Source organism: Medicago truncatula, chromosome 8 (assembly GCF_003473485.1).
Source record: "Medicago truncatula cultivar Jemalong A17 chromosome 8, MtrunA17r5.0-ANR, whole genome shotgun sequence".
NCBI lineage: Eukaryota > Viridiplantae > Streptophyta > Magnoliopsida > Fabales > Fabaceae > Medicago > Medicago truncatula.
Genome location: NC_053049.1, coordinates 46446776 through 46465313, shown reverse-complemented (window position 1 = coordinate 46465313; position 18538 = coordinate 46446776). Strand labels below are relative to the sequence as shown.

The 18538-nt window shown below is 33.9% G+C and overlaps 1 protein-coding gene and 2 long non-coding RNA genes across 4 annotated transcripts; 1 reads left to right on the top strand and 2 right to left on the bottom strand.

Moving 5' to 3' along the window:
• The first annotated feature begins 1921 nt into the window (after window positions 1-1921).
• On the top strand, window positions 1922-3955 carry LOC112417259 (uncharacterized). The gene is made up of 2 exons (XR_003007841.2): window positions 1922-2113; window positions 3736-3955. It is a non-coding gene; the product is annotated as an uncharacterized lncRNA (long non-coding RNA).
• A 1560-nt stretch (window positions 3956-5515) lies between these two features.
• Window positions 5516-9169, bottom strand: LOC25502238 (luminal-binding protein). The gene is made up of 8 exons (XM_013591801.3): window positions 9017-9169; window positions 8063-8333; window positions 7751-7965; window positions 7416-7658; window positions 6831-7310; window positions 6556-6710; window positions 6357-6439; window positions 5516-6262 (listed from the first exon to the last, which is right to left on the bottom strand). Exons 1-8 carry the CDS (start codon window positions 9069-9071, stop codon window positions 5755-5757), a joined length of 2010 nt encoding a protein of 669 aa, XP_013447255.2. The 5' UTR covers window positions 9072-9169; the 3' UTR covers window positions 5516-5754.
• Window positions 9170-12789: 3620 nt separating this feature from the next.
• On the bottom strand, window positions 12790-16663 carry LOC25502237 (uncharacterized). Of its 2 annotated transcripts, XR_003007839.2 has the most exons (5): window positions 16254-16663; window positions 15698-15839; window positions 15370-15483; window positions 14690-14782; window positions 12790-13184 (listed from the first exon to the last, which is right to left on the bottom strand). It is a non-coding gene; the product is annotated as an uncharacterized lncRNA (long non-coding RNA). The 2 variants fall into 2 exon arrangements; XR_003007840.2 differs by lacking the exon at window positions 15698-15839 and having other exon boundaries at window positions 16254-16661.
• Window positions 16664-18538: the final 1875 nt, after the last annotated feature.

Sequence of the window (18538 nt, the reverse complement as noted above, 5' to 3'; positions counted from 1 at the left end):
AAAATTCAATTATTTTTATTCCAAGTGCTTTTTTTACTAGATACTTAATTTAAATAATTAAAAACATTTCTATACAGAGTTTGTTCTGGCTTTAAACGGTCCTCCGCAAGTGGGCGTTAGGATTGGTCCCTTCAGATAAGTCAATTATTGGATCGAATACCAAGTTTTAAAAAAAAAAAAATTAAAAACGTTAAAAAAATCAAATTAAAAAAGATAAACAAATGTGAATTTATCTTCATACATATCCTCGACACCAGACCTAAATCTTCATCTCACAACCCACACAAAAACAAAATCGAAAGCAGAAAAAATTATATGCAATCAAATAATAAACAAAAAGAAATTATATAATTATATCGTTCCAATTGCCTTCGTAAACCCATAATTTTTATCAACCCGCACTCAACTTGCTCTTTTAAATCTGGTTTGGATGCATGTTTGTCCTTCGATCACCCTCTTTACTTATGATCTTGTACATCCTTTTCACGAAGTATGGTTTGGGTCCATGCTCTCCATCGTTCACCCTCTCTCTTTCAGATCTAGTTTTAACTCGAGCCTATCAATCTGACGCTGAAACCTAGCGAGTCATGTACGAAATGATGTGAATATCACCACATCGTAGAAGGTGATGAAGGGGGAGAAATAAATTGTTTGGATTTTTTAGGCTTATAGGTGATTAAGGAGGGAGATAAATAACATGGGTTTTCAATGTTTATCGATTTTGTGCATTAATTTATGTTAACAGGATGAAGGAGGAAAGTGTCGAGTTGATTTGCAAAAATTTTTGGGTTTGTAAGCTTTGTATTTGTCTTCTTCGCTTTTGTGTTCATCTTTATGTTATTCGCCTTGGTGTTCTTGTTGGTGTGTTGTTTCTGTTGTTGTTGTCGGTTGTTTGCTTGGTGTTTTTTTTTTTGTTTTCTTTTTCCGTGTATGGGTTGTTTGGTAGTGAAAATAAACATGATTTTTTGGGATCATGGAGGGTCATGAACATCAGGGTTTATATGAAAACAAAATGATGAAGATTGTGGGGTTTTGGAGTATTGATTTGGGGGAGATGAAATTTTTTAGGGGCGGGTTACGGGGAAGAGATGGATTGGGGGTAGTAAATTATTTATGGGGTGAAAGGATAGAGGCATGCGTTTTTTTTTTTGTTGTGAATTTATGGGTTTGTGCCATGGAGGTTTGAATTTTTGGGTCTGAGTATAAATATTATGGGTTTGAAGTATTGATCTGACCTCATCAAGAGAACATTGTCAGGTGCAATGAGCTTCTTGCTAGTTGTTTTTGAAAATGCAACGGGAAGGGGGTGGTTGTACGTGCAGACACATTGACGCTCTAAGTCGGTATTTTGAGCAAGAAAATAGGGGGTTAAGGATAAAAGAACCGTGCCTTGGAGGATGAAAATAATCCTTTTATACAATGGAGGTGCAGGTAGCCAATTGTTATGGGTTTTTAGTCGTTGGTCAACTGTTACAAAAGGCTTGGTATGTAATCACCCAGCGTGATAATTAGAAGGCTATATAGACAGTTACAGTTCAGTTTTTAAATTGATCCAGTATTGTTGTCAACACACCTGCCCAGTAGAGGAGGGTGTGAATAATATGATTTGGCTAAGTGGATCTGGGTCCAGTGTTTAGATCCTGGATTTCGAGCAAGACCCTTTAGGCAGTCAAAGACAAGTATGAAAATCATGATGGTAGGAATGATGAAGGAAAGAGACAAAGTAAAATAAAAAAGAATTTATTTTGTTTTTAATTTTGTATTAGTTTGTATTTAATAACAGAAATGCCGTGTTAAAATAAAAAATGGGATTTTTTTTAAAAAATCAATTTAACTTGTCACATCATCATTTTACACATTCAGTTGTCATTAATGTTCAAAATCAAAGAATTTTCAGAAAACAATGTTGAAATCTATTTTTTTTACAAGGTTTCAACCAAATTTTGCTCAAATGGTAGGAAGCAAAACACTATTTAACCCCTTCTTTTGTCAGGTGTTTATGGCTGATTCGTTACGCTTTCAATGGTCTCAGAGCAAAGTACCAACTAGCAACAAATGAGAATGACAAAAGGCTTGACGTGAAGCAACAAATGAGAACAACTGAAGACTTGAGGTGAGATGTATTGTATTTTTCTAATGATAAATGTTAATTTGTTAATTCTTATATTAGTCCTTTCTCTTGTGAAATGAATTACGCATCTTCCACTAATACACTAAACTTGAACACAAAAAATAATGACTATCGAGATTGATTGCTAGAACATCCACTCAAAACAAGCAAACTTCTAATACATAGATAAAACACCTTTGTGCTAAAGAAAATAAAACTTTAAGGGGTGTCATGGGCCATAGCACATCCCCACTATAGAGAAGGTTTGTCCCTAGCTCCCTGCTTGTGTCACGCTATGTTATTGATGCATAATATTTTTTTCATTGATAAGAATGTAAGATGTATTATCTGAGTTGTCATTTGCCAATTTTTTTCTTTTTACTCCTAGCGTAAAAAAAATCTTAAACAGATATATTATTTACATAAATCAATACAATTTCTTTAAATTGAAAATACTATGTTATATCAATATTATTAGTGTTATTGTTGTTTTCGGTTGTTTGCTTGGTGTTTATGGGTTTATGTTTTTTTTGCATATATGAGTTGTTTTGTGAGTTTATGCAAAAAAGATAAAGATTTTTTGAGTTCGTGAAGGGTGATGAAACATGGGGTTTTGGAGTAATGACTTGTGAGAGATGAAATTTTTTAGGGGTGGGTTACAGGGAAGAGAGAGGTTAGGGGTAGTGAATTAGTTGTGGGTTGAAAGGATAAAGAATTGTGAGTTTTTTTTTTGTAAATTTCTGAGTTTGTGTAATAGAGGTTTGAATTTATGGGTTTGAGTTTCCTACTTGTTGGTTGTTGGAACAACGGTGGGGGAGGGACTAAGGGTGGTGGTTATACATGCAGACACTATGATGCTCAAGTTAGTATTTTGAACAAGAAAGGAGGTTAATGATAGAATAAATCGTACCTTGGAGGATGTAATTGATCCTCTTATATAGTGGAGGTGCATGGAGTCAGTTGTTATGGATATTTAGTTGTTGGTCCACTGTTACAGATGGTGTGGTCTGTAACCGTTGAGCGATATAATTTGGTGGCAGGTATTGACTGTTATGATTCGATGTTTACATCGATCTAGTACTGTTGCGAGCACACATTCAGGTAGAAGAGGGTGTGAATAGTGTGATTGGATCAAGTGGATTTGGGCTTAGTGTTGGGATCCTAGACCGCAAGCAAGACCCTTTGGGCGGTCCAAAGAAGTATGAAGATCATTGTGGCAGGGATGACGAAGGAAAGAGAAATGGGAAAACTAAAAAGAATTTATTTTGTTTTTAATTTTGATCAGTTTATTTATACCATATACAAAAGGAATACATAGTTTTAGGCTGATCTTAACCAAATTTGCCTAGAATGCCTTAATCGTTGGTGTCTTTTAAAAAGATAAGAATTTATATTATATATTTGTTGTATTGTTGGTGTCATTGAAAAATATTAGTATATTTTGTTATAATATGAAAGTTAATTTAATGTGATACATCATCATTTTACATAGTCAATTTTCATGAAATTCCAAATCAAAGAATCTTCAAAAGACAAGGTTGAGATCCTTTTTTTTACCGCGGTTCAGCCAAATTTCGTTCATATGGGAGGGAGCAAAACACTATTTAACCTTTTTTTTTTGTCAGGTATTTATGACTGATTAGTTACGCTTTCAATTATCTCAAAACAAAATACCAAGTAGCAAAAAATGAGAACAATGGAAGGCTTGAGGTGTAGCAACAAATGAGAACAACATAAAGCATGAGGTGATATGTATTACGCTTTTTTATAAATAAATGTTAGCATATTAATTGTTATGTTAGTATTTTATGTCCAGTGAAATGAATTATACATCCCCCGCTAGTACATATATATTTTTTTTTGAAAACTCGGTATCCGATCCAAGAATCGACTAATTCGAGGGGACCAATCCCATCGTCCACTTGTGGGGGCCCCGTTTAAAGCCAGAGCAAGCTCTGTATGGACTTAGCCCACCGAAATTGGCAACAGAGGGAATCAAACCTGACACCTCTGGAGGAGAAACTCCAAGATCCCAAGCCAACCACTAGGCCAACCCCAAATGGGTACTTAAAACATAAAATGATAACTAAAAACATAAAATGACAACTATCAATATCGATCGCTAAATCATCCACCCCAAACAAACAAATTTGTAATACATAGATAAAACACTATTGTGATACATATATTTACCGAACATAATAAAATTTTAAGGGGTGCCATAGACCATGGGACATTCCCGCTCTAGAGAAGGTTTGTCCCTGCTCTATGTTTGCGACACACTATGTTAATGTTGTATTACATTTTCAATTGATAAAAGGAAAAATTACACTCACCTCCCTTGAGTTTTCTTTAAATGATAGGGACACCCCCTCTAGTTTTAAAATAGACACTAACATCCCTTAAGTTTTCATTAAATATATTGATATCTCCCTTCTCTCTTAACACTCCCTTGACATTGTTATCTTTTTGTTAAAATGCAAATAGATTTGAAACTGAAATCCTCACAATCTCTGACCATTCAAGTTATTTTCCTATTTTGAAGATACCTCTTCCCATTGAACCTGTGAATTATTTAACTCCCTTTAATATCTGCCACAGTAACGAACCAAGAACCCTTTCCATCATGACCAATCACAGATATGCTAAAAAAAATTGTGGGTATGAAACAAAGTTTCACGCCTTCACGATGCAGTAAAAGCATACACGCTAATTTAAATACACAAAAAACTAAAACACATCTTTTTAAGGGGACTTTAAATTGAATTTCTTGTGTGAAAGTTGATGTTTATTAAAAAGAGTTTAGAGATAATTATGAATGAATACCAGGGCAAGGAAAATATGGGAATATATGTGTTTTTTAGTTTTATGACTAATCAGTATAAATGAAAACAAGTTGAAGAGGAATACAGTGTCATCACATCATTGCCTGTGGCCTATGTCTAAAGATTTGGATTAATACTGCTGGGTTGAATTAGTTGCAGAGGTGTTGATGTACTCAATTGTATAGGGAGTTCATAACACTAAGGCTATCTAGAGTCTGAACTAACAGATGGTTAACAGAGTTAGTTTGAGGGGAGGTTACTGTATTTTTGAAACTAGAGGGGAGGTATGTGTCTTTTAACAAAATTTTTGGGGAGGTCTCTGTAATTTTCTCTTGATAAAAAGGTTAGATATATTATTTCAGTTGTCATTTGTCAAAAAATAAAAATCCCTTTTTTACTCCTTGCGTAAAAAAGATTTGATTTAGTTCGGAACAATTCAGTTCGGTTTTGAACAGTTTGAAATGCAAATAGTTCATTTATTATTTAAATTTAGCAAACAATTATGTTAAGTTCAATTCTGTTTTCATCCGGAGCCGAACCATACCCACCCCTAAAAACAAGCATGCAAGAATGCAGAGCATAGACGCCAAACCGTACAGAAAGCTGTAAATGTATTATCTCAAAAAAATAAAAATAAAAAACTAGGCACAAAAAAGGAAGTTACTAAGTCATTTATCTATGAATGAAAATTTCATGGGAATTCTTCTCAACTTTCCCATGATCATAAAAATTTAACAAACTAAGATTCCGCTTGACCTACTAATTCTCATCATTTCAGGCTCAGAAGTGGGAGCCAAATGTGAGCAAACACAAATATCTCTAGAGCTCGTCGCGAGAATCTTCATCTTCATCCTCCCCTTCCCCTGATGCACCACCTGGAGCTCCACCTGACCTCTGGTAAACAGCAGTGATAATTGGGTTGCAAACGGCTTCAACTTCTTTAAGCTTCTCTTCGAACTCTTCTTTCTCAACAGTTTGGTTGTCATCCAGCCATTCAAGTGCTTCTTTCACCGCGGCCTCAATTTTTTCCTTTTCATCTGATTCCAACTTGTCAGCAAGTTTGTCCTTGTCGCTGATTTGGTTTTTCATGTTGTAGACATAGGTTTCAAGAGCATTCCGAGCATCAATTCTTTCCTTCACTTTCTTGTCTTCCTCGGCAAACTCCTCGGCTTCACGAACCATCCGGTCAATTTCCTCCTGACTCAGGCGTCCCTTTTCATTTGTAATGGTGATCTTTTCTGATTTACCTGTGCCCTTGTCTTCTGCCCTGACATTTAGAATACCGTTTGCATCTACTTCAAAGGTCACTTCAATTTGAGGGGTACCTCTGTTCAATTACCACAAGAAAAATCAATTAATTACAATATAAACACCAATAGAGAAAATATTCATAGAAGACAATATGATATCACAAAACAAACCTTGGAGCTGGTGGGATTCCAGACAGATCAAAGTTCCCAAGAAGACGGCAATCCTTTGTGAGACTCCTCTCACCTTCAAACACCTATTACATATAAAAAACATACAACACCCCGGTTGAGTTCTACACCCCTCATTACTCAATATTGTATCTAGAAGGAAAATGTCCTAACAATATGCAGTGGAATAATGGTACAGTACCTGAATAGAGACAGTTGTTTGCTGATCCTGGTAGGTGGTAAACACCTGGGATTTTTTGGTGGGGATAACAGTGTTTCTAGGAATCAACTTTGTCATCACTCCTCCAACAGTTTCAATTCCAAGGGTAAGAGGTGCAACATCCAAGAGAAGGATATCTGGATACGGAGAATGGAACAACCATGAGAAAGTGTAATACTTGGAAATCTACATGCATCAATAACAAATAATAGCTAACTAATGCAATTGAAAGGCTAGAGTATAGACTATAATGGTACCTTTTGTTTCTTCACCACCCTCCCCACTCAAAATGCTTCCTTGCACAGCAGCACCAAAGGCAACTGCTTCATCAGGGTTGACGCCCTTGTTTGGCTCCTTTCCATCAAAGTAATCCTTCAAAAGTTGTTGTACCTTTGGAATCCTTGTGCTTCCACCAACAAGAACAATCTCATCAATTTGATTCTTCTGTAATCCAGCATCGTCCATTGCCTTCTTCACAGGTCCCATTGTCTTCCGGAACAAGTCATTGTTCAACTCTTCAAATCGAGCACGGGTAAGTGGCTCAGAGAAATCAACACCATCAAAAAGTGACTCAATTTCCACACGGACTTGGTGCTGGCTACTAAGAGCTCTCTTGGCACGCTCACTCTCCCTCCTCAGCTTTCCAAGTGCTCTGTTGTCCTTGCTAATATCCTTGCTATGCTTTTTCTTGATCAATTTAATGAAGTACTCCATTATTCTCTGATCAAAGTCCTCACCTGGTAAACAATTGAAGAGTTAGCACTTGGCAAGCAATAACAACAGAAGTAAAATCTGTCTTAATCTAATCTTATTCTTTCTCTTATACATATATAAGTACTCACCTCCAAGATGGGTATCTCCATTTGTAGAAAGAACCTCAAAAACACCATTGTCAATTGTCAAGATACTGACATCAAAAGTTCCACCTCCAAGATCAAAGACAAGAATGTTCTTCTCTCCACCTTTCTTGTCCAATCCATAAGCAATGGCAGCAGCGGTAGGTTCGTTAATGATTCTAGCCACATTCAAACCAGCAATGACACCGGCATCCTTGGTGGCCTGCCTCTGAGCATCATTGAAGTAAGCTGTAAATTCAAAAGAAGACCAGAAACGTTAAAATGAAGACAAAATGGGGAAGAAAATAATCAAATTGCATGAGGAACAAGTTGTAATTCACCTGGGACAGTGACCACGGCATCACGAATAGTCTTGCCAAGGAATGCTTCAGCGGTTTCCTTCATCTTAGTCAGAATCATGGCACTGACTTCCTCAGGGCTGAACACCTTGGTCTCACCATCCTTTACTCTGACCTGAATGTATGGTTTTCCATCCTTGTTGACAATCTTGTAAGGAACAAGCTTCATGTCTCTTTGAACTTCTTTATCCGCAAATCTGAAGAAAGAAACAACTCGGTCAACATTGATCCCGTTACATCAAATTAACAAATATTAGTCATTATAAACTGCAAACATATAGAATGATGTCTTACTTTCTTCCGATAAGTCTCTTGACATCAAAGATGGTCCTTTCAGGGTTGACAGCTGCCAGATTCTTAGCAGCCTCTCCAATCAATCTCTCATCATCGGTGAAAGAAACCCATGATGGTGTGATACGATTTCCTTGGTCGTTGGCTATGATTTCAACATGGCCATTCTTGTAAACACCAACACATGAATAGGTTGTTCCAAGATCTATCCCAATAACAGTCCCTAACTTGGTGGTCCCTTCCTCTTTTGCAGCAGATGTTGCAAATAGACATACTGCAATAAACCATCACAATTACTATAACTATAAAAACTCAAAACATTCAAATCGGTGTCAAATCAAACCATGTAATCACATCCCATAAAAGCATTACCCGAAAACAACATAAACCAACTATTTAAAGGCAACATTACGAATAAAACCTTAAACGGAAAAAAACATGATTCATGGTACTATCAAAACAAGACTATTAAAAAAAATGTATCCATTTGAAGCCAATAATGCATGTATTTAATTACACTTGTTTGTACCTGAAAACTGATAATCCAAACAAATAAAAAGGTCTAATTGGCATCTACTTCTAAGATTCAAAGAAACCGCAGGTAATTGTATTAATTAACAGTCTTTAAAAGGAAATAAGAAAATCAACAACACATAACAATAACAGTCCACAAAATTCAAAACAAAGCAATAATTAAACACTTTCGATTGAGTTCCTTAGATGCAGATTGCATAGATGCATATTAAAACTATAACTCATTGATTGATGCTAACTACTTAATAATAATAATAATAATAAGTAATTAGAATGTGATGCAATTAGGGTTAAGATCTCGATCTAATCAGATCCATATAAATCAAAGATCTAAAACAAAACAAAAAAAAGCAATGAGAAAAGGAAGGTGAACAAGATCTGAATAGTGAATAAAGAGAAGATAGTGAGATATGTGATAATTACCTAAGGAGATGATGGTGAGAAGAAGCACAGACCCGCAAGAAGAAGAGCGAGCCATGGTGTTGTGAGATGTATACTGCACCGTCTTGTTGTGATTCAAAGATGAAGATGTGTTGATGATGCGAGTGTTCCTCTGCGCTTTTTATAGTGTTTAGTCTTAATTTCGAACATGTCATTGGTGATTACGTGGACCAATTGAAAATTGAGTCAGGACGGTTTTAGCCAATGGGATTGCCTCTTGTGTGTGGGAGCATGTCACTTCCCTTTGTAAGTCGCTCTACTGCAATCTTATTTATTTGTTGATTTTTTCTACTTTCCTTACGCTTATTCGTTTATAATTATGTTTTATTTCATTTTATTTTACAAAATTAAATAAATAAATTTTGTTGCAATACATAAATTAGTAATTATATATTGGCTTCAAATTATGGATTTCATTATACTATATTCGTTTCTATATTTGAATGACGTTTATTTTTATGTAAAATCAAAAATTTCATATTTAGGTAACAATATGTTTTTGTTTTTGGAAACAACTATTAAATCCTTATATTTATGACAATTTGTTCGAGTTCACAATACCTATCAACAATATTGCCAACTAGTGTTTAATTACGATCTCATTCGACTTAACTATAATTGTGAATCGCCTTAGTTGTCTTCGTCGTCACAATTGATTTCTACAACTTCTTAAAACAATTTTGAGCAACATGACCACATGTACTATAATTTTTACACAAACATGCAAGCCCTCACATTGTGCTTTCAACCACATCCCACAAAAATTTGTGTCCAACCACAGTTTCATTCATATAAAGTTCAACTCAAATCCGAACATATTTTCTATTAAATCTCTCCATAGCTTTGACGTCAACTGTAACTAAATTTTCAATAGCCGCAGCAAGGGGGAAGAACACACTCTCACTCCGTATTACGTGATACCCAAGTTTGGATTACAAATCTATGTCACGGCTATATCAATGATGCAGCTTTCTGAATCCAAATGTTGAACCTAATGATTCAACACGAGACAATGGTAAAATGGTTCTATAGTTTCTCTGTGTGAATTTTGCTCTTTTCTAGTGAAAAAGCGGTCACTAGGTCTATCGCCCGATATGAGATTTTTCATTACGTTAAATTAAACTCCATTCAAATATAGAAATGAAAGTAGTATAATCAAATGACCGTGAATTTAGACATTTGCCAACCATAATTTGAAGCCAACATAATTACTAATTTATGTATTGCAACAAAATTTATTTAGTTAATTTTGCAAAATAAAATAAAATAGAATTATAAACAAATATAATCAATTGAACTGATAGGATCAAATGATTATAGCCTAAGGAAAGGGAAATAAATCAACAAATAAGATCGTAGTAGAGCGACTTTCAAAGGGAAGTGACATGTTCGTTCCTACACACACAAGAGGCATCCCATTGGCTAAAATCGTCCTAACTCGATTTACAATTGGTTCACGTAATCATCAATGACTTGTTCGAAATTAAGAGTAAACAGTAAACACTATAAAATGCGCAGAGTAACACTCGCATCATCGTCAATACTACTCCATCTTTGAATCACAAGACGGTGACGAATACATCTCACAACACCATGGCTCACTCTTCTTCTTGCGGGTTTATGGTTCTTCTCGCCATCATCTCCTTAGGTAATTATCGCATATCCTACTATCTTCTCTTTATCACTATATATTCAAATCTTGTTCACCATTTTTTTTCATTGGTTTTGTTGTTTTAGTTAAGAAGGGAAAGAAAAATTGTCGGAATTCTAAGATGCATGAAAGTAAAGGCAACAAATTTGAATTATTCCAACTGACCAACAACGAGACTAGAAAGGAAGTTACCTTAACTTTTTCAATAAGACGGCGTCTTCTCGCTAGAAAGGTTGGATAAAAATAAGAGAATAAGGCAATGATTAAAGAGTGGTTGGTTGAGGCAATGATTGGAGGACCCAATAAGATAACCCTAAAATTAAAACCCATGCCAAATCAATTGATAATTCTACTTTATTGCATGACCATTTTTCTTTCCATAAGGATAACTTTCTTTACTCTTCGGCTATTATTATCCCTTCTCCGGTTAATAAACAAGAAAGTAGAGGTAAGCAAAATAGTAGCATTGCAAACAATGATATTTGTATCCTTCAAAAACCTAAACCTTCATAATTGATTTTTGGTGTGGTTAACATGCATGTTGAAGTTATTGCTAAACAACTTGTTGATTGGATGAAGTGTTTAAAATATCATGAAAATATGGATTCTGAAAATGACCAATATACGCCCCCACGATCCAGTTCAGTTGTCCCACTGTTTGTTATTGTGTATTAATGAATCATCTTATTTGGAACTGCAAAGGTGCAGGTGGGTGTCGTTTTCCTGGTTACATTTGTGAATTGTGATATAACTCGTCCTCATAAGCTAAGCCTTCTTGCTTTATCATAACCATGTCCTAGTGGTGCTCGTGTATATAAAGTCATTGATTGCTTGGGCTCGATGGTGTTGCTAGAGTTGAAACGACTAGTTTTTTCATTGGTATTTGGTGCTTATGAGATCAAGGTTACATTTTCAATCAATGTTATTTTTAACGTCTTTGCAACATGTGGTTTTAAGGTGTCTCCTCTCACTAAAGCCCCTTGGATTATAAACAAAGGTCTATGAGAGTCTCAGGTTAGAATCTTAAGATTCGTTGACCGAACTTTGTAATATGCATCAACATCATAACCTACCTCAATTTTATCATGTGATTTTAATATAGTAATTCTCTGTTGATATGGAAAGTTTGTAGATGTTTCTACTAATACATCATCGGCTTCAAAATTCTCTCGATATCTCAATGAGAGCAATTTGGTCCATTGAAGAGTTAAAAAACCTGACCTTACTTATACTAGAGGCAACATTCATGAAAGATTGTATGTAGCTCATGACAATACTTTATGAAATTTGTTTCCCAACTGGTCGACTACCGGTCTTCCACTCTTGTATTCAGATCAATTTTGTAATTTGGATCAATATGGGATTGCTCAAACAAATTATAAGCCCTACTTTAAATTATTGGCTCCTTGGTTAAATCATGGAAACGTTTCTACTATTCTGACTAATTTTTGGTGCAACCTTGATACTTGGGAGGTCAATATGAATATGCTAATGCCCTACTTGACAATTATATATATACACTAGAACGCGGACCCGTGCGCCGCACAAGTCTTATGAGCCGGAATAATTTGATACACAATAAAACGAAGGGTTAATTAAGTTTTTGATCTCTATAAATATATCAAATTTCGTTTTTAATCATAAATATTTTTGACAGATTTTGCTCCATGTTAAATTAAAATTTGTATAATTCATTACATGTTAAAAAATCCATCCTTTTAAATGTAATCACACTACATTTTTTGAAATAATACAATGTTCATGTTATTGTTTTATACACTTCCATCAAAATACTCTAAGCATTATTATTCCAAAGCATAGCAATTTGTCGCATGCCTCTCCAATCCCCTGATAACAATAGCTTGGAAAAACTAATATAAAATGACAACATAATTATAAGGAATTGTTTAAAATAATGTATTGATATCATTTGAGATCATGTTCTTTCTTTTTGAATAGCAGTTGCAAATATGTTTTGTCATTCATTGAATAAAAACTATGATATATGTAGTTGCACATAAATATTTTTTTTCCCCAAAAAGCATAGATGCCAATGAGTACTCAATAAAAGACATCACAACTAATTATACGAAGACAACAAAGCTTTAAAAGATGAATTTGACAGAGGCAAGGATTATCACTCATTTACAACATCTTATTATAAACATCTTCTCATCAATTTTCTTTTGGAAATCATACATAAAACATACACCATTTGACGTTACATTAGTATCATCATCATCTTCATTGGTACCAATGTCTTCAAACCTATCACACTTTTAAAAAATAACTTAATGGAGTTACAATATTGTAAACAAAATTATCCTAACATGCACCTCAAGGACATTTAGAATCTTATCAAAGCTTCCATTTAATTTGCAATGTAAAATCCTTGCATTGTAAAATCCAGATGAATTGTATAAAAGATTGAACATAGTCCCGCATTTTACATGCTACTATCAAATTTTAGCCATATCTTCATTTCACAATCTTCCAAACCTGCAAGAGGTAAGATAGAGCATGAAACCAAAATTCAACAAACAAAAAGCAATGCTGCTTATTATAATAGAATTAAAATAACAGAAAAGGATTGTAAAACAAAGATGAAGATCATAGTATGATAGGGAGCTAGTGAGACTAAACAAAGAAATATTAGGAAGCTTGTGAACATAAAAATACTAAAGCTATGGGAAAAACATATATATGGCAGCAAAATGACATTGGTCTTGCTCTCTAATGCATTTTAATAGTCCAAAGATGCAAAAGAATTGAGTCATTAATAGAATTTTTGTATAAGTGACTTAATAATGAATGTTTAAAATGTCAATCAATTAATATTGACCGATCATTTTCCATGTCAATGTGTTTTTATAAAATTATCTTAGGGTGATTCCATGACAATGACTCCTCCCTCCCTCCAACAACGATTTTCTGAATAAGATTGTAGACCACAACAAAGCTATAAATAGAATATATAAGCTTACTCAGATGCAAAGTAAAATAACAAAATATGTTTCTTACACTATACATCAAACTTTCTAGAACACCCTTTTAGAGATAAATTTTTTTAGGTGGCTTGAAAAAATGAATTCGCAAAGTAAATATAGATTTCTAATACACCAGAAAAGTCTACAATCAATTTCACATGTGTCAACATAGAATAAACTTATCGAAATAAAGACCAATGACATTGAAAAATGTTAGCTGCTAAAAAAGGCCTAAAGGAGTATGGTCAATGACATTCAAAAGTTTCAAATGATTGCTTTAGTCTAAAAAGGACTCCTTAATTTCTAATGCAAGTTGAAAGGAAAATTACTTCATGAATGGATTTTCATATACTTTAATTTGTTTTAATCTTATAGCTAATTAGTTATACATTAAGCTGTAAAGAACAATGAAAAATATTTCACTCCTAATCACCAAAACAGAAACTATGTCTATAATATACAAACATGCATGCATATGCATAAGCAAAAGCAAAATAATCATGCAATACATTTCAACTCAAATCCATGTCCTCTGAACTCTCACATTGTGCCAAAATACTTTGATGGTTACTCTGATATTACTGCATTCATGCATTAAATTCTCTCCTTACAACAAATATCCTCCTTATAACTAAGTTTTTTCAATGACATCAAAATCAGACATTGATAATTTATGACCATGTTGCTGAGTTCAAATTAACCAAAAGCTGATCAATATCAAACTATTGGAAAGGTGAAACCCGCAAAAATGACCAAAAACATGATCACCTAGTCCAGTCCCGCATGCCGCAAAACATCTTGAAATTGCGACATATACGGATAGCCTCAAGTTTTTTGTTTGTAAAAAATTATAATTATTCAAAGATAAACAAATCCAACATGGTCAAGTACTATAATTAAATAAGAGAAACATAGTGATAGATATATACCACAAGGGAAAGTAAACAATGCAATCTTTTGACTAAAAACGATTCATTATAGTAACACATAAACTCTTGTACATCCAACTTCACGTACCTAGCTCCTCTGTCCAAAGTGACCAATGTCAGTAGTTTTGCACTAAACATCTCATACCCACATACACATACACTTCCTTGTTTGTTTTCAAACCTGCAAATAGGCAGTATTATTCATTATAATGTCATGGTGTTTGGTTGTGATGAGTAAAAGAAACAAAGCTAATGCAGTACAACTGAAGATCTTAAAAATTCATTTAGTCAGTTACAAATGACTACTGACGTCACTTATTAACTACAATATCACCACTAAATAATGATCAGTATTTCAAAAAAAGAAGAAAAAACTTCTAAATTGCGGCATTCTTGAATCTCGATCATAATCAGTCCATTATTTCATAAAAGTATGATTAATGAGAACTCTATTCAACTACATTATTGCTATCAAACAACAAACAATAAACAGAAAAAAAAAAAAACAATAAACAGGAAGAAAAAAAAAACTCTAAATTGCGGCATTCTTGAACGATATCAGATTGTTGAAAAAACAAATTGATTATTATGTCTGATTGATACATGAACAACATATAACTCTAACAGGCAGCAATGTTTATATATGAAGCAACCTATTATTTGTCCTTCGATTCAGATTTAAACAACATACATTGAAGATACCAAAACAAATTCAAACAAAGTTCTTGAATCACACAATTAAAAAAGAGGTCAAATAAAAATTCTTACATGGATATCCGTTAAGGAACCAATGAACCTTGCATCTCAAATCTTTTGAACCACATTCCACCAGCATCATTGATTGTATACATCAGAAGAATGCAGTTTAATTAGGAACCAAACCTTTAAAAAATAAAGGACTTGTAAGAACTAACAAATATAAATAGAAAAACATTAAGGAATAAATAATGTCATCCCTTAAAATCATATCATTATTTGTTGCTTCCTACCACCAGGATGTATACAATCAATGCTAGGAAAATAAACTTCATATACCACTCACAAATAATTGATGCTTAATTTAGATGTTTGTGTCACAAATAATTGATTCACAAACCTAAAGTTACATAGGATAACCTAATAAGCTCCAAACCATAGTGAAGAAGTTATGCAAATCATTCTCCAGTATAAGCTCCATGATTTTGGTTTGAAGCAAACAAACCAAAATCATGGATTCCATTTGGCATGCTCAATGAAAACTGAAATTTACATAACAACAAATCAGTACCTTCTATTTTAACATAGTAACAATAAAATTATCTCAAACTAACACATAATCAATGTCAACAAATCAGTAGCTAAATCTCCTGTTGTGACTTTTGAAGAGACGGACATTAAGCAAACAAAAACTGTAAGTCACAGTCTAGATTGGTGCTTATTTTGAACAACATAAACAATATTTCTAACAATCTATCCATCAAATTCCACAATTTGACTCAATGTCTCAATCACACCTAAAAAGAACCTAAAATAAGGGAGGTAAAGATAAAAAGGAACCACATAATTGGAAGCAAACGGAATAAAAGTATGAAAAAGTAAAGAAAACTATAAGCAGCAATATTGGAGAATGATTTGTGAAATATTTACAGCATTAGAGAGAAAAAAGGAAGTACCTGATTGGAAGCAAAGTTGAAATCAAATCAAAATCGAAATTGAATCTCCAAAACCGTGAATTAATTTCAAAATCACAAAGTCATGTCACGCTCATCGATCTCGCACATGGAGAAGAACAAATGAGCTTCTGGCGCAGAAGGTGCCGGTAGAGTCGACGATGGTGACGACGTAACGGAGAGAATTGGTGAAGGGGAGTGATGAGATGGGAAAGACGATGGTGACATTTTGGGGTAAATGAGAGGAAGGAGGAGGAAGAAGATGATAGAAAAGGGTTCAGTGTTCGTTTTTTTTGTTTTTCTGAGGGGAGAAAGGAGTTTCAGTGTTGGAAACGTAATATATTGGAAAAGTGAGAAGAGATAGCATAGTTCACTGCAATATGTGTTGGAAACTTGGAATAGCAAGAGTGATTTTGGAAATAACAAATAGCAGTAATGACCGGAATTGCAAGTGCCATAAATAATCAATCAACGGCTGATATGTGTTTTTGATTTAAATCAACGGCCAGAAATAATTGGAGGGAAAATATTAGGTTAAGAATTAGGGTTACTAATAGCTTGACCAAACAAGCTTTAGTAAGAAAGATATTTTGTAATACTTGTCGTTCTCTTCCAAAAAAACGCGATGGTGGACTAGTCACGTGAAGGAAAATCTTTGGAAATAATATTTCGATATTCATCTGCAATAAGAGAGTTATTGGTATCAGCAAGATAAATCCAAATAGTATTTTTGTGACTGTAATACCCATTTTTCCGTCAATCTATTATTATTCATATAATGCATAATCACATTTCAACTCTTAATGATATTTTTACCAATTTTGCTCGTGATGTGATTTATGTCAAAAACCTTGTTCATTGCAACACATCATTCCAAAGGTCACATGTTTTCCTCTAGCCAAGAATTTGCTATTACCAAGCATTTCAATGTTGATTGTCATCCTCTTTATCCTCCAGTTACTAAGCAAGTCAATTGGATATCATGCTTCTTGGTTTAATACATCATTTGATTCCTTAATTTATTTTCTATTTTCAATTTGATTCCCTAACTATTAAACGTTTCAAATTGGTTCTTTATCTTCTTTCCTTCATTCAATTTGGTCTCATTTTATTCATTTTAGTCCACAAAAAAAAAAAAAAAAATCGTTGGATAAATGAGGTCTATCCTGTGTATCACAACACCTGATTTATTTTACTTTTCTTCATCTTCTTCCCTCATCTTCATACAACCTATCATGAACAATCCTAAAAAAGAAGAAAAACTCACCATTGTTTCTCTCAATTACACAATAAAAGCAAGTCTGCCTGAAGCTACAAGGTGTAGCTTCTCTGTTTTCACGGCCATATAGTCATAAAACACGAGAAAAGAAGAATTTAGGCTAGAATTTAACGTCAAATAAATGAACTTTCTACCCAGTTAAACTTCCACTAAAGACCATAATCACTTTTAAGACTAGATCCATGATTGAGTGATGTATTTGCCAATATTGCAATGATAATAAAAAATAATGCCGATCCAGAATCAGCATGGTGACATATGTATCAGTTTTTACTTTGTCCTATTGATTCAAAATTTCCAATGAATCCATTTTCTAGCTTTCTTGCAATGTAATTCCTTCTAGAATTAAGAACAGATTCAGTCGAGTCAAATTCCTCAAGTTCTTATTTTTTAATCAAAAATAAAATTAAACTTAATCAAATGAACCAATAATCAAAAACAAATACAGTCAAATTCCTTTTAAAATAATCTCAGTCCCCCCAAAGAAAGTAAAGAATAAACATAAATTATTTTTCCTTTTAAAATAATCTCAGTCCCCCCAAAGAAAGTAAAGAATAAACATAAGTTATTTCATTGAAACTGCATTTATACATGAAACATTAAGAAAATAAAACTAAGAGGCACAAGAACTTTACCATTAAAATCCTTTATATCTAATCCTGGCAAACATGCAAACCCTAATTGCCTAACCCTAATCCTAAAAAAATAACTCCAAATTGTTCTGGCCGTCAGATGAATCTATGTTATAAAAAATGGCGCCTCTATTTCAAATTCAAATTTCAAATCTTCCTGCAACCCATAAGCATTAATTACCGGCATATTCCCAACAAAGCATTCCACCGTCTTCAACATTGGAACAAGAAAGCATGGGTATTGGTAACATGTCGTGAACTACACTTTTCCATCAAACCCTCTCCCTCTCCCTCTCAAACCTTCATCCTTCCTTCTTCTTCCTCTCTCAAATCACCTTCTAATCCTCTTTCTCTCTCTACAATCCCATTTCACATTT